Below are 14,897 nucleotides of genomic sequence, written 5' to 3' on the forward strand. Positions count from 1 at the left end.
GGTTCCACAGTGAGTATAACGAGCACGCATTACTGCATATACAGACTGATTTTACTGCCGTGGGTTTAACCACTTCCATAACGGGCACTTTTACCCCCTTCCTGCCCAGGCCATTTTTCAGGTTTCAGCGCTCTCACACTTTGAATGACAATTGTGCGGTCATACAACATTGTACCCAAACTAAAATTTTATCATTTTCTTCACACAACTAGAGCTTTCTTTTGGTGGTATTTAATCACCGCTGGGGTTTTTATTTTTTGCTAAATTAACAAAAAAATATTGAAAATTTTGATTAAAAAATGTTTTTTTCTTTGTTTCTGTTATATAAGTTTGCAAATAAATAATTGTTTTTCATAAATTTAGGCCAAGATGTATTCTACTACATGTCTTTGGTGAAAATAACCCAAATTAGGATGTATTTTTTAGTTTGTAGGAAAGTTATAGAGTTCACAAACTATGGTGTAGATCTGAATATTGATCAATCCTGAAGTACTGACAGCCAATCTAATTTCTTGACGTCCAAGAATGTCAGAATAGTACAGATATCCCCCAAATTACCACTTTTTGCAAAGCAGACAGTCCGACGTATTTCATAAGAGGCATGGTGAGTTTTTTGAAGTTGTAATTTTTTTGTCATAATTTTTCAGAAATTGAAAAAATGTAAAAAACAATTTTCACTTTTTTTTTTTTTAACATACTGTCACCAGTGCAGTACAGCATCATCATAAAACTGGCATGGCGGTGATCAGGGACAATGACTTGTGACAGTACGAAAAAAAAAAAGATTTTTTTTTTATTAGTTTTAATTTTTTATTACATTTTTTTTCTCTTTTTTTTAATACTTATTTTTCATATTTCACTATGACCAAAGTAGTATAATGTTACCATAGTAACATTGTACTACTTGGGGAAGTGATCAGTATTTTTTTTTTTTTTTACAAAATTTGCTTATAGCAAAGAATTACTTTGCTATAAGCAAGCATTTACCTGAATGACATTGATTAATTCCGGGGGGGTTTGTGCTTAGCTTAGCTGTGATTTGGCCACGGCTAATCACATGACACGGATGGGCTGTGATTGGCCCAGCTTGTGCATGTGATCGCTGTGACCATTCACAGCTAGACACACTTGTATACAATGGATGGGATGAAAAAAAGCCATCCATTGTACACAACTGTCATGTGACCTGCTGTGATTGGTGACATGGTACTGGCAACGGGGCCGGTACACAGATCTGTCATTGGCCGTGTCCGAGGTACACGGCCGGTGACAGATCACGCCGCAGAGCGGCCCTGCGAATGCCAAGATGTATTCTACTACATGTCTTTGGTGAAAATAACCCAAATTAGGATGTATTTTTTAGTTTGTAGGAAAGTTATAGAGTTCACAAACTATGGTATAGATCTGAATATTGATCAATCCTGAAGTACAGCCAATCTAATTTCTTGACGTCCAAGAATGTCAGAATAGTACAGATATCCCCCAAATTACCACTTTTTGCAAAGCAGACAGTCCGACGTATTTCATAAGAGGCATGGTGAGTTTTTTGAAGTTGTAATTTTTTTGTCATAATTTTTCAGAAATTGAAAAAACAATTTTCACTTTTTTTTTTTTAACATACTGTCACCAGTGCAGTACAGCATCATCATAAAACTGGCATGGCGGTGATCAGGGACAATGACTTGTGACAGTACGAAAAAAAAAAAGATTTTTTTTTTATTAGTTTTAATTTTTTATTACATTTTTTTTCTCTTTTTTTTAATACTTATTTTTCATATTTCACTATGACCAAAGTAGTATAATGTTACCATAGTAACATTGTACTACTTGGGGAAGTGATCAGTATTTTTTTTTTTTTTTACAAAATTTGCTTATAGCAAAGAATTACTTTGCTATAAGCAAGCATTTACCTGAATGACATTGATTAATTCTGGGGGGGGGGTTTGTGCTTAGCTTAGCTGTGATTTGGCCACGGCTAATCACATGACACGGATGGGCTGTGATTGGCCCAGCTTGTGCATGTGATCGCTGTGACCATTCACAGCTAGACACACTTGTATACAATGGATGGCATGAAAAAAAGCCATCCATTGTACACAACTGTCATGTGACCTGCTGTGATTGGTGACATGGTACTGGCAACGGGGCCGGTACACAGATCTGTCATTGGCCGTGTCCGAGGTACACGGCCGGTGACAGATCACGCCGCAGAGCGGCCCTGCGAATGCCTGAAAGGACGCCATTTGGCGTCCACCCGGAGGGACAAGCTGTTATCTGGCTATAGGCTGGGCAGCAACTGGTTAATAACACTTTAGGGTGGCACTACCCATGAGAGGCTCTTGGCACTTTTATTGGGTTTCCAGCTTCCAGTCTCCTGCCGTTCCGCATGTCACTGAGCTCGGAGACCCTCCACGCAGGCCTGCCGCATTAATGTTGCGTCATAAAGATGGCTGCTGCAAGGCGGCCATCTTTAAACCTGGGGGCCCCATGATCTCCTATTTCCCGAGGACCCTTGAGTCGCCAGTCCGCCCTTGATCATATGGCCGCCTAATAAAACTTATTTTTCAAGTAATTGGCATTCTTTTTAGGCCTTTGTAGTGGTGCTTAAAGCAGGCCATAGACGAGCCGAAAACCAAACATTTTTGGTCGTTTATTTTTCTCCTCATTAGTGTTCCAGCTATAACACATGATTTTTGTGTCACGAATGAAAATACCTGATCTAACATGCTGGATTTTGTTTAGAAAATCGAAACCAATGATGGCACAAATGTATACACCATTTTCGTTTTCCGATCGACAGAGCATTCAGTTTCCGACTTGTCTATGGCCTGCCTTACATATTGTGCACTACATATAAACTGAAAGCCTGCTTGATAGTTACATACTGTACTTCACAAAAGGTTTAATCTATCGCTGTCATGTAATTATGGAAAATCGCAAAACTGGGCCAAAATCTGGATTTTGCAGTCTGGAATAATGCCACTCAGTTATGTCCACAGGTTTATGAAACTCGCTTTACACTATAAAAATTTAAATTTCTTCTCAGATCAATAATTTAGATGGTGTAATCACATAGCTGTAAATAAATTACATAACCTTTTAATTATGTATATACTGCTTGATCTTTATTTTTTAATCTAAGTAAGTGCCATACTGGCTGGAAACAGTCGTTCAGCTGCAAGAAACGCTATAGCATGCTACAAAACAATGCTTTCAAACAGTGTTTTGGAAATAGAAATGAGAAAAGATGAATGTCCTTTTCATACCACTGGGTATTCATTATGCTCTGTTAAATGCCAGTGTGCGCTGCGCAGGGGCAGTGCAGTGCATTGTTTTCCGACTTTTAACTTTATTGAATGTCACATATTTACACCAGTCCTGGTATACCAAGTTTATCATGGCTAACAATACAGAAAAAAGACATATTTACATGGCTTCAAATGTGGCTGCGGTTACTGTACTGCACATCTAACTGCGATATTGATATAGACTAGTAAACTGAGAACAGAGAGTATGTAATCACTTACATAAAAGGGGACAAAGGCATTTATAATGTCTTTTTTAGATGTACAGTTGTGCTCAAAAGTTTGCACACAATGGCAGAAATCGTGAAATGTTGCCACTGATATTAAAAACATGACTGATCATGCCAAAAAACTCTCTTTTATTTAAAGTGTTACTAAACCCAGGACCCTGCATTCACTATATCTGGTCTCCCACAGTACACAGAACATGGATGTGCAATTATTGTAGTAGATATAAACTGCTAAATACCTTTTCTCATCAGAAGTTACAGCAGTATTGTGACTTTTATCAGCCAAGCACTAGCTAAAGCTTGTAGGAGTTTTCTCTTCTCTAAGAAGATGCAAAACCCCTGACCTCTGTCTGACCAGTGTTGATTGGCCCTGTACTGATCACATGCACTCTACCAAGAAAAAAAAACCTCTCTAGCAATACACACCAAACTGAGCATGTGCAAAATGCCTATGGTTCATTCTGTCTTGTCAGGAGAGGTGGTCGCTTGAACAAGGGGAGGAACAGAGAAATCAGGATCAAACAGCCTTTTTACACAATGCAGAGGATTAATCACTTAGGTTTCACAGTGAGTATAACAAGCATGCTTTACTGCATATACAGGCACAGGCTGATTTTACTGTTGTGGGTTCAGTAACACTTTAAGGATAGTGATCATATGAAGCCATTTATTATCACTTAGTCCTTTTTAAATCACATGATAACAGAAATCACCCAAATGGCCCTGATCAAAAGTTTACATACCCTGGAATGTTTGGCCTTGGTACAGACACACAAGGTAACAAACACAGGTTAAAATAGCAATTCAAGGTTAATTTCTCACATCTGTGGCTTTTAAATTGCAGTTCGTGTTTGTATTTAAATAGTCAATGAGTTTGTTAGCTCTCATGTTAATGCACTGAGCAGGCTAGATAATGAGCCACGGGGAGCAGAAAAGAACTGTCAAAAGACCTGCATAACAAAGTAATGGAACTTCATAAAGATGGAAAAGGCTATAAAAAGATTTCCAAAACCTTGAATATGCCAGTCAGTACTGTTCAAGCACTTATTAAGAAGTGGTAAATTTAGGTATCTCTTGATACCAAGCCAAGATCAGGTAGACCCAGAAAGATTGCAACCACAACTACCGGAAGAATTGTTCGAGATACAAAGAAAAACCCAGGTAACCTCAGGAGAAATACAGTCTGCTCTGGAAAGAAGAACAATATGACGATACTTGAACAAAAATGAGCTGCATGGTTGAGATGACAGAAAGAATCCTGTACTACACCAATGGCACAAAAAAGCCCTGTTACAATATTCAAGACAACACCTTGACACGCCTCATAGCTTCTGGCACATCTGGTAATCTGGAGTGAAGAGACCAAAATAGAGCTTTATGGTCCCAACCAGAAGCACTATGTTTTGAGAGTGGTCAACAGGAACAAGAGAACCTTTTCCCACTGTGAAGCATGGTGGTGGTTCACTGATGTTTTGGGGGTATGTGAGCTCTAAAGGCATGGGAAATCTTGTGATAATTGATAGCAAGATAAATGCAGCATGTTATCAAAAAATACTGGCAGACAATTTGCATTCTTCTGCACAAAGGCTGTACATGGTATACTCTTGGACTTTCCAGCACGACAATGGCCCTAAGCACAAGGCCAAGTTGACCCTCTAGTGGTTACAGCAGAAAAAGGTGAAGGTTCTGGAGTCGCCATCATACTCCCCTGACTTTAATATCATTGAGCCACTCTGGGGAGATCACAAACGTTTAGTTCATGCAAGATGACCGAAGACTTTGCATGACCTGGAGGCATTTTGCCAAGACCAATGGGCAGCAATACCAGGTGCAATAATTCAGGGTCTTACAGACAACTATTACAAAACACTGCATGCTGTCATTGATGCTAAAGGGGGCAATATACAGTATTAAGAACTAAAGTTATGAGGACTTTGGAACAGGGATCATTTCATTTGCTTACTTGGTGCCATGTTTTGTTTTATGATTGGTCCATTCTGTGATGACCTACAATTGAATGTGAATCCCATAAGAAATATAAGAAATGTGTTTTGCCTGCTCACTCATGTTTTCTTTAAAAATGGTACATACTATTACCAATTCTCCAAGGGTATGCATACTTTTGAGCACAACTGTATGCACAAATGTTTTTTGTCTTTCTTTTCTATTTTAAATTGAATGGGTTGTTTTACGATGGGAGGGTTCACACATACTTTAACAACTAAAAACAAAAAAAATATTAGTCACACAGGGAGTACAGTATATCAGCTACATAAGAAATGTATTGTTTTTCGAGAGTTGCTGACCCACGCTGTGAGAATAAGCAGTAAAGCACAATCATTCTGCAGTACTGCAGAGCAGGAAGCAAAACCTGTACAGGCGTACCTCGGTTTACGAATTTAATGCGTTCTCCGGGACGTTTCGTATTGCAAAAAATTCATAAACCGAAACACGGTTTCCCGTAGCAATGCATTGAAAACCAATTAATCTGTTCCGGAGGTCAGAAAAAAGTAAAAAAAAAGTCTTATCTGTTCAAGACTTTTTATAAAGTGCACTTTAAAGGCATAAATACTGTACAGGGACATGATTAAAAAAAATTGTAAATGCATTGAAAACCAATGAATCCATTCCCGAGGTCAGAAAAAAATAAAAAAACGTCTTATCTGTTCAAAACTCTTTATAAAGTGCACTTTAAAGGCATAAATACTGTACAGGGACATGATTAAAAAAAAATTGTAAATGCATTGAAAACCAATTACTTCGTTCTGGATGTTATAAAAAAGTAAAAACAAAAGACTTATCTGTTCAAAACTCTTTTTTAAAGTGCACTGTAAAGGCATGGGGCCAGCGCTATAAACCTCCCAGGTGCAATGCATCCTGGGGAAACTTGCTTCGTATTTCGAAAAAAAATTTGTAAACGAGGCATTATTTTCAACGGATTTTCATTCGTAAACCAAAAATTACATTAACCAAGGCGTTCGTAAAATGAGGTACGCTTGAAAAATGTAATCAGTGTATGTCCATATAATGTATATTAAAGAACATAAATTGAAGGATTTGCCTAAATAAAATATCAACACACATTGATTAGGTGTCTTAGATGATTATCTCTTTCATATTACATGTGCAAAAACAATGAAAGACTATTCGCTTTCTTTCAAAAGAAGTTTTAAATGGAATTAAACTCAAAAACAAAAAAAAATATATTACAGCTTATCTGTCCTTAGATGTAGTGGCGGTATTAGTTAACTTTTTAGGTCTTTTTTCCTTTATTTTCACCTGTTGATATGGTCCGTAAGTCTGTTATTTTTCAATCTCCTTAAAGTGTTGCTATACTGATTTTTTTTTATATGGGCACCACATACTAGTACATTAAGATAAATTCACCTATTAAATAGAGCCCTCCAGCGCTGAGCTGTCCCCACTCCTGGTGCTTCCATTTTCACCCTGTCTTCCTTCTGGGTTCGCACTTTCCTGCAGTTTCAATGGCTGGGTCATGATGATGTCACTCCTGTGCATGTACACAGGAGTAATGAATATAGCACAGCGCTCTCTGCATTTAGGGCGCACTCAGTGTGATCTGAATGCAGAGCTAATGCATATGAGCCAGGGACATCATTGGTTGCAGCCAACAAATATATTCTGAAGTTTAGAAGATATTCATGTTACCTACAGATAAACTTACCTGTAGGAACAAGATAATAATAAGAATTTATTACCAGTTTAGCAAACCAAACCAAACTGCCAATCAAAAGTGTCAGTTAGAGGGTTGAGACAAACTATTTACAACCGACAGGGGTCCTTATGATGGTCAGCTTTTGTTAATTTATGTGAAACCTTTTTGCCAAAACAGGAAAAAAAATGTTGCAGTAACTGCTTAAAATGTGTTAGCTGGAGTTTGGCTTTAATTCATTAGTTAAGTCAATCCCAACTGGCTGTTGCACCTACTTCAACCAGAATGGAGATACTTTAACAGAATTGTGTTACTGGACAGATCACCAGGTAAAAAAAAGGGAAAAAAGCCTAAAAACAAAAACTAAAGCAGCCGCATTTAGATTAAGTTCACACTTGGGCAGCTACTGAACAGCATTTTTAAAGATTCGTTCCTTGTTATGATTTCCCACGCCTCTGATTGGACGAGGCTAGGAGAGGGGTGGCACCTATTGGCCGCTGTCTCCAGTCTGTGGTAGAGGTGGATTAGGCTGGTTGAGGTGGAGGAGGTGGGGGTTATTTTCATCACTGCTTCTGGAGAGACGGTGATGATCGGTGATAGTGTATGTTCAGTTCCGAGAGGACGTTTATGGTGACTGATGTGGAGCCAGGCTTTCCATGGAGATATCAGGCTTTTATGACCACTCTATAATTTGAGGGTCATACTCATCTGGTAAGCTGATTGGCTCTATCACCTGAGGTGCAGTGTGTTACAGCTCCTCACAGAATTGGTGTTGGGACCCTATCCTTTGGATAAAAATTTTACATTCATTTTTTCCATTTATAGACTTACTATATGGATTTTATCAATACCACTTAAGCACTGCATCAGAACACCTTTTAGCATTTTTAGATTGCCTTACTGTTTTGTTGAACAGAGATTTTTAACCACTTGCCGCCCAGCCACTGTAGATATACGGCGACAGGGCGGCACTGGCAGGCAAAACCACGTTTTAAAACGTGTGTTTTGTAAACAAATAGGGGGCGCGCGCGAGGCGCGCCGCCGCCCTATCTGTCCTGCCGATCACCGCCGCGGATGTCAGTCACCGGGTCACAGCCGGTCCTTAGCGTCTGTTTCCAGGCGATCGGCGGTAAACAGTGACAGAGAGCACAGCTGCAGTAGCTGTGCTGTCTGTCACTTCCTTGTCAGCTCGAGGAGGAGCTGATCGATACAGAAGAGTTTCTCTCTCTCGATCAGCAGTGTCCTGTGCAGCACACACCCCCGCCCCCTAGTAAAACACTCCCCCTCACTCCTATAACCCTTCCCTGCAAAATAAAGTTAACCCCTTCCTCCCCAGTGCCATTAGTACAGTGTCAGTGTTTTTCTTTTTGCACTGATCACTGTATTAGTGTTTTTGGGGATGTCAGTGACCCCAAGTCAGTACCCCCCAATGTCAGAATATCCGCCGCAGTCCCGCAGTCCCGCCATAAGTCGCTGGTCGCTGCCATAAGTCACTGATCACCGCCATAACTCACTGATCGCCGCCATTATTAGTATAAAAAAAAACCTAAAAATCCCAGTATCTTTCCCGCCATTTGTAAACGCTATAACTTTCACGTAAACCAATTAATTTACACGTATTGGGTTTTTTTTTTTAGCAAAGACATGTCGCAGAATGCATTTTGGCAGAAATTTATGACTAAATTTGATTTTTGCATTTTTTTTTTACTGGAAAAGTCCAAAATATTGTTTTTTTTTCCTCAAAATTGTCAGCCTTTTTTTTTTATAGTGCAAAAAATAAAAACCGTACAGGCGATCAAATACCACCAAAGGAAAGCTCAATTTGTGGGGGAAAAAAAGATGTAAATTTAATTTATGTACCGTATTGCATGACCACGCAATTGTCCGTTAAACTAGCGCAGTGCTGTATAGCAGAAAAATGGCGTAAGTTGCAGTATTTATACCATAGTTTGTAGATGCTATAACTTCCACACAAAGCAATCAATATACACTTATTTTAATTTTTTTTACCAAAAACATGTAGCGGAATACATTTTGGCCTAAATTTATAACCAACTTTGAGTTTACCATTTATTTTTTATAGCTGAAAGTAAAAAATATTGTTTTTCTTCAAACTTTTTGGCCTTTTTTTGTTTATAGCGTGAAAAATAAAAAGCGCACAAGTGATCAAATTACACTGAAAGAAAGCTTTATTTGTGTGAAAAAAAGGACGTAAATTTAGTTTGGGTGCAGCATTGCATGACCGCACAATTATCAGTTGAATTAGTGCAGCGCCGAGTAGCAAAAAGAGGCCTGGTCATTAAGGAGGGTAAATCCTCTGGAGCTCAAGTGGTTAATGGGTCTAATGCTCTGCAACAATGAATCAGGCATTTGGCTCACCATTGCAGCATGGCCCCATTGACTTGAAAGGGCGAGTTTGACAAGCCGTGTTATATTTGACACTTCCGTAAGGCATCAAGGCTTGTGTACAGGCCCCATTTCTGTATGGTAATATTTAGGTGGGCGGTCAAACCACAGCTCAAAAGCCTGTTTTTACTGATACCCATGAGAAAGAGGCTGTAAATATTGGTACATGGCAATTATGTCACACTTTTGGGGGTTTAATACCAATTTATGCACTGTAAAAAACCTTTCTATAAGAAAAAACAAAACATACATTTAGTAAACTCAAACAATAGAGGCCATATGTGTTGTGTAGTCACTTTTTCAGCATGTAATAATAAAAACAAAATGCTGTTCCATGAAGAATTTGGAGCTTTCTTTCCTATAGTGGTGCAAGGTTGGCTATTACTGACTAAGTAATCAACTATTAAAATGAAAGCTATTCATGCATAGAACTAGCAAAGCTAGACTAAAGTTTTCTTTAAGTCATACGTACATATTCTTGTGTGAAGTCAATGAGGTTCTGCAGGTCAATATCATCTCTGTAAGCTTTAATGTTGCTGTTGATAAAGATATACAGCTGGTCCTTAATCCAGTCTTTGAAGACAAATGCCAGGACACCCGCCGTGAGCTCCAAGAAGAAAATAATTCCCAAGAATACAGAAAACTGCAAATAAAACAACAATTATATATAGACTCAATTAATAATATCACAATAATGTGAAAGCATATTATTTACCGCCTTGTATTGGCTGGCAACAGTTACAGACATTTTCTTAGGATTTAATATCTTTCGAATAACCACGGTCATTTCATACTTAAATGTAGTTTGATCATGCCATTTTTTAATTAGGTAAAAGCTTTAACTCAAAAGGAAAACGAAAAAAACTTTCTTCAAGTGTTAGCTGGACTTAAAGGATAAGTTCACCTTTGGGAACATGTTACAAGTTCCACCCGTTTTTAGGGTGGAACATGTAACATATTCCAGATCCCGCTGACAACCCAGAAGTATGGGGAGAAGTTCCCCGTATTAGCTGTCAGATTTGAAAAACAGTGCATCTGTTTGGGGGGCTCTGCCCACATGACCATGTTATTAATGTGTTCTGTGAATGAATTGCCTACAAGTCCCAACAGCCTTAGCACCTGTCGGCTTGTAGTCCTCAATGAACTACCATGGCACTGTGGAGCTGTGGTAGTACATTGATTCTTCCTGTCAGTATGAAACACCTTGCCTGTATGGGATGTACGAGGAAGCAGATGTACTGACAGTGAGCAGGAGACCTGCATGGCACTTATGCAAAGTCCATCTAATCTACTAGCCCAACCAACACTACCCTTGCCACAGGTTAGCAATGTTTCTGTCTAGGGGTGGCTATGTTGCTCCTCCATAGACACAACCACTGTAAGCAAGAAGTAAGCATAGCCACCCAAAGCCAGGGAGTGGGTTACTAGCCAGATAACTGGGTCAAAATAAAGGGAAAATGCTTAAAAAAGAAAACTAATGCAGACACCACATCTAAGGACTGCCTTTGCTGTCGGAGGACTCTTCCTCTTCATTGGCTGAGACAGCAACGGGAGCCCACTGGCCCGAGAGGGAGGAGCCAGGAGCGCCAGTGGGGACCCAAAAAGCAGAGGAATGAAGCTGCTCTGTTGAAAACCACTGCACAGAGCAGGTAAGTATAGACATGTTTGTTATTTTAAAAAAAAATCTCAGAAGCTTTAGTGTTTCTTTAAGAATCAAGATACAACTTTCAAATACATCAAACTGCATATAGGATGCTCTCTCTACATGCCTAACCCTAAAAATGCCTACTAGAATTTATAAAGCATATATTTCACTTTTATAACTCCCATCCTGAATTTCATACATACACTGACAATAATATGTTTTCTCATCTTCAGCTTCCTGACATTCCACAAACTCACATTTATACTTTGGAACAATTGTTAACAACTTTTGAAATCAAAAGGGCTATTAAGCATGTAAGCAGGTCGAAATGCTGGTGAGACAGCTGCTGCCCCAGTAGGGAGGGAAACCGTTAACATGTTTCCCGCATTTTTTGCTGATCTCTGCCTCTCTCCCCTGCTGATAATAAAAGGGGGATGGCTCTACCCAGTCAGACAGTCTGCATGTGAAAGAAAGACACAGACAAGCCACAGAATGTAATCTCCAGCTGCTTACAGATAAGAGAGAAGGGAAGCAGTTCCACCTGAGAGAGCAAGCCTGTGGGCTTCGCTTTGTATGGACTCTTGCCTGTGCAGGTATGCTGGGGCAGCCACAAGCTTGAGTTAGGTATTGAGTTAGGGAGAGACTAACTATTGCTGTTCTGTCAGCTGTAATACTGAAAGTTTCAAGTAGAGCGCTGAAACTTTTGTTATGCCTGGTCTGAAGTGACTTCAAGGGGTGTATGGTGGTATTGGCATATAGAAGAACAAAACTATAATGCACTTGTTGCTAGGGGCAACAAGTACAAGAGAAGAATGATATGACAGCAAGAGAGCAAAACCGGCAGAGGCGATGGGTCTCATGTATAGTGAGGGGAGTGGTTCAGAGCCTACCTCCCGAGCAGTTGGTTCCTGTTTGGGTATTTAACTCACAAACTCTTACGATACTTTACATATAGCTATTAGTAAATCAAAGTTACAAACCCTAATGTCGACCTGATGCCCCTTTTTTCTATCCTGGGTTAGCAGCATCCCATCAGTAAAAATTATATTACTTCCCAAATAATTGTACCTTTTTATGGTACTCCTGATTATGGTCACCTCTCATAGTTACCATGTCATTCAAAATAGCATAATAGGTTTGTATGGAATTATTGTAGACTCCCCACAAAACTATTTACCCCCCGAACCTTCTGGTGGATTGGGATTGCCGAACATTGCCAAGTACTATCTAGAATCACAGTTAGCACATAACTTACCAAAGACCAAGCTACATCTGAGACACCAATTTGGTTGGCCTTGAAGCTATTGAGACCAACCCAACTGGAGTTGATAACATGTGGCTCTCTCCAAGCGCCAGACTCTCCATCACCGCTCACTCTATTAACAATTGGTACAGTACAAAACATTGAAGTAACCTTGTATCATTCTATCTACCCCTACAAGCACTCTATCTATCCCTACAATTACCCCCGTTTCCACTTCCTGGGCAATAACTCTCCACATAGCTTTCATAACTGGTCCCATTCCAGAGATACCCAATTTTTATAAACTTTACATGACCATGGGTGTCAAATCTTTTGCAACCCTTCAGGTAGACTTTGTCTTACCTCGCAAGGAAATATTTGGTTATTTACTAACTAAACATTTTGTCCTACAAATAGCAAAAAGTAATTTCAATGTCCACTGCATCTTTACTGATCTTGAATTTGAAGTGTTACTAAACCCAGGACTCTGCATTCCCTATATCTGGTCTGCCACAGTACACACAACACGGAAGTGCAATTATTTTAGTAAATATAAACTGCTAAATATCTTTTCTCATCAGCAGTTAGAGCAGTCTTGTGACTTCTATCAGCATCCAGCAGAGCAAATATTAAAGTTTGCTGGAGGAGTTTTCAATCTGCTCTAGGAGGATGCAGAACCGCTGACCTCTGTCTGGACAGTGCCAATTGGCTCTGTGTTTATCACATGCACTCTCCAAAGAAAAAAAAAACCTATAGCAAAACATACCATACTGAGCATGTGCAGATTGACTCCACACAATATGTCTTATCAGGAGATAAGAGGAGAATACTTGAAGAAAGGGAGGATCAGAGAAGAGAGGATCTAACAGTCTTTTTACCCCTTAGGTTCCACATTGAGTATAACAAGCATGCTTTACTGCATACAAACACTGATTTTACTGTTGTGGGTTTAGGAACACTTTAAATGCTTACACAATCAGAACTCTTGGAGGTGGGAGGGGCCAAGGGGGTGTTGTATATAGCTTCCTGAAAACATCAGAGCATCTTGCCTCAGTACTCCTCTCAACAGCAGTTGGCTGGCATGATTAAAAGAACTGAAATCCAATGAATAAATGGACTGGTTCAGAGAAAGTAAGGCTGGGGAGGAAAAAGCTAGATGATGCTGAAGGTTCTTCATCTAGGAAATGAGGTGGTCTCAGTTTTACATGCTGTAGTTTCTATTTCACATTGCAGTGAAATCAGAGTAAGCGACCCTAGTACAGGTGAGGAGCCTATGAAAATTGAGCAAGACTTAACATAGTTCTGAAGGCTGAAGGTTTTTTACCTCCATGCATTCTATGCATGAAGGTAAAGAACCTTTAGTGTGAAGCTCCCCCCCATCAGTGCACCCAATATTTACATGAGCCTGATCCAGCAATGTGCACAAGAGCAGCGGCTTTCCCAGGTCTCTCTCTACTCAATAGCTGAGCCACTGGCTCCTGCTGCTGTCAATCACAGACAGTAAGGTGGGAACAGGGGCAGGGCTGAACCATGCTCTGTGTGTCCTATAAACATAAAAGGTGGCTCAGGAGTGAGAATGCAGGAGTGCCCCCAGAGCAAGCAGTTTGCTTTGAAGGCACTCAGCAGGGGGGAGGAGCCAGGAGCACTGGCAGGGGATCTGAGAAAAGGAGGATTGGGGCTGCTCTGTGCAAAACCATTACACATAGCAGATAAGTATGACATGTCTGCTATTTTAAAAAATCTGAACCTTTAGTATCACTTTAAGATAAAGCTGATATTCAGCTTTATATGCTTTTCAATGTATCCTTCACTGTATGGCCACTGCCTAAACATTCTGGTCTAATATCTGAGAAGCAATATATGTCAAAAGTTTATTTTGTACTGTTGATGCACAGGGATAAAATGCATTGTTTGACCTCATACATGTCAAAGGTCTACAGGTGAAATCATGTGAGCCGCTTTAGGATTCCTGACACTAACCATTTATAGTGAACAGTGGACAACACTTGCTTTTCTATAAACACTTACATTTTCTTGTATTTTCTTCTATTCAGCTCAACAATGCACAGAATGTCATATTAATACAGTGGATTTACATGTGTCTTAGTATTGATTGCTGCAGCTGCTAACTGCTGCTGCCACACAAAGCTGCAATGTAACACAATGCAAAGACATGAATTTCTCTGGTGCACCAGCCAATGCATAGCTTCCTCCTTCTACCGTATCGTTTTTCTACTCGGGGAGGGGAGTAGTGCTACAGCTGCAGACAGGCAGCTTGGAGTCATCCTATAGGATCAAAGAAAATGTCACCATATCTACCCTAAGGCTACCACTCGTCTGCATTTATTTGTCTTGCACAAGATCATATTCTGAATCCCTGTAATTCATTTATAAT

General features: G+C 39.7%; 1 protein-coding gene across 1 annotated transcript in view; it reads right to left on the reverse strand.

Moving 5' to 3' along the window:
* TSPAN5 (tetraspanin 5) overlaps positions 1 to 14,897 on the reverse strand; it is an 83,621-nt gene that overhangs the window by 22,591 nt on the left and 46,133 nt on the right. The window contains exon 3 of the mRNA XM_089691645.1: positions 10,087 to 10,257. Coding sequence (XP_089547771.1) covers positions 10,087 to 10,257 — 171 coding nt within the window. The remainder of the gene's footprint in view (positions 1 to 10,086; positions 10,258 to 14,897) is intronic.

The sequence above is a fragment of the Staurois parvus genome, unplaced genomic scaffold (genome assembly GCF_062004578.1).
Source record: "Staurois parvus isolate SC_StPar_1 unplaced genomic scaffold, SC_StPar_1.0 ptg000566l, whole genome shotgun sequence".
NCBI classification, from domain to species: Eukaryota; Metazoa; Chordata; class Amphibia; order Anura; family Ranidae; genus Staurois; species Staurois parvus.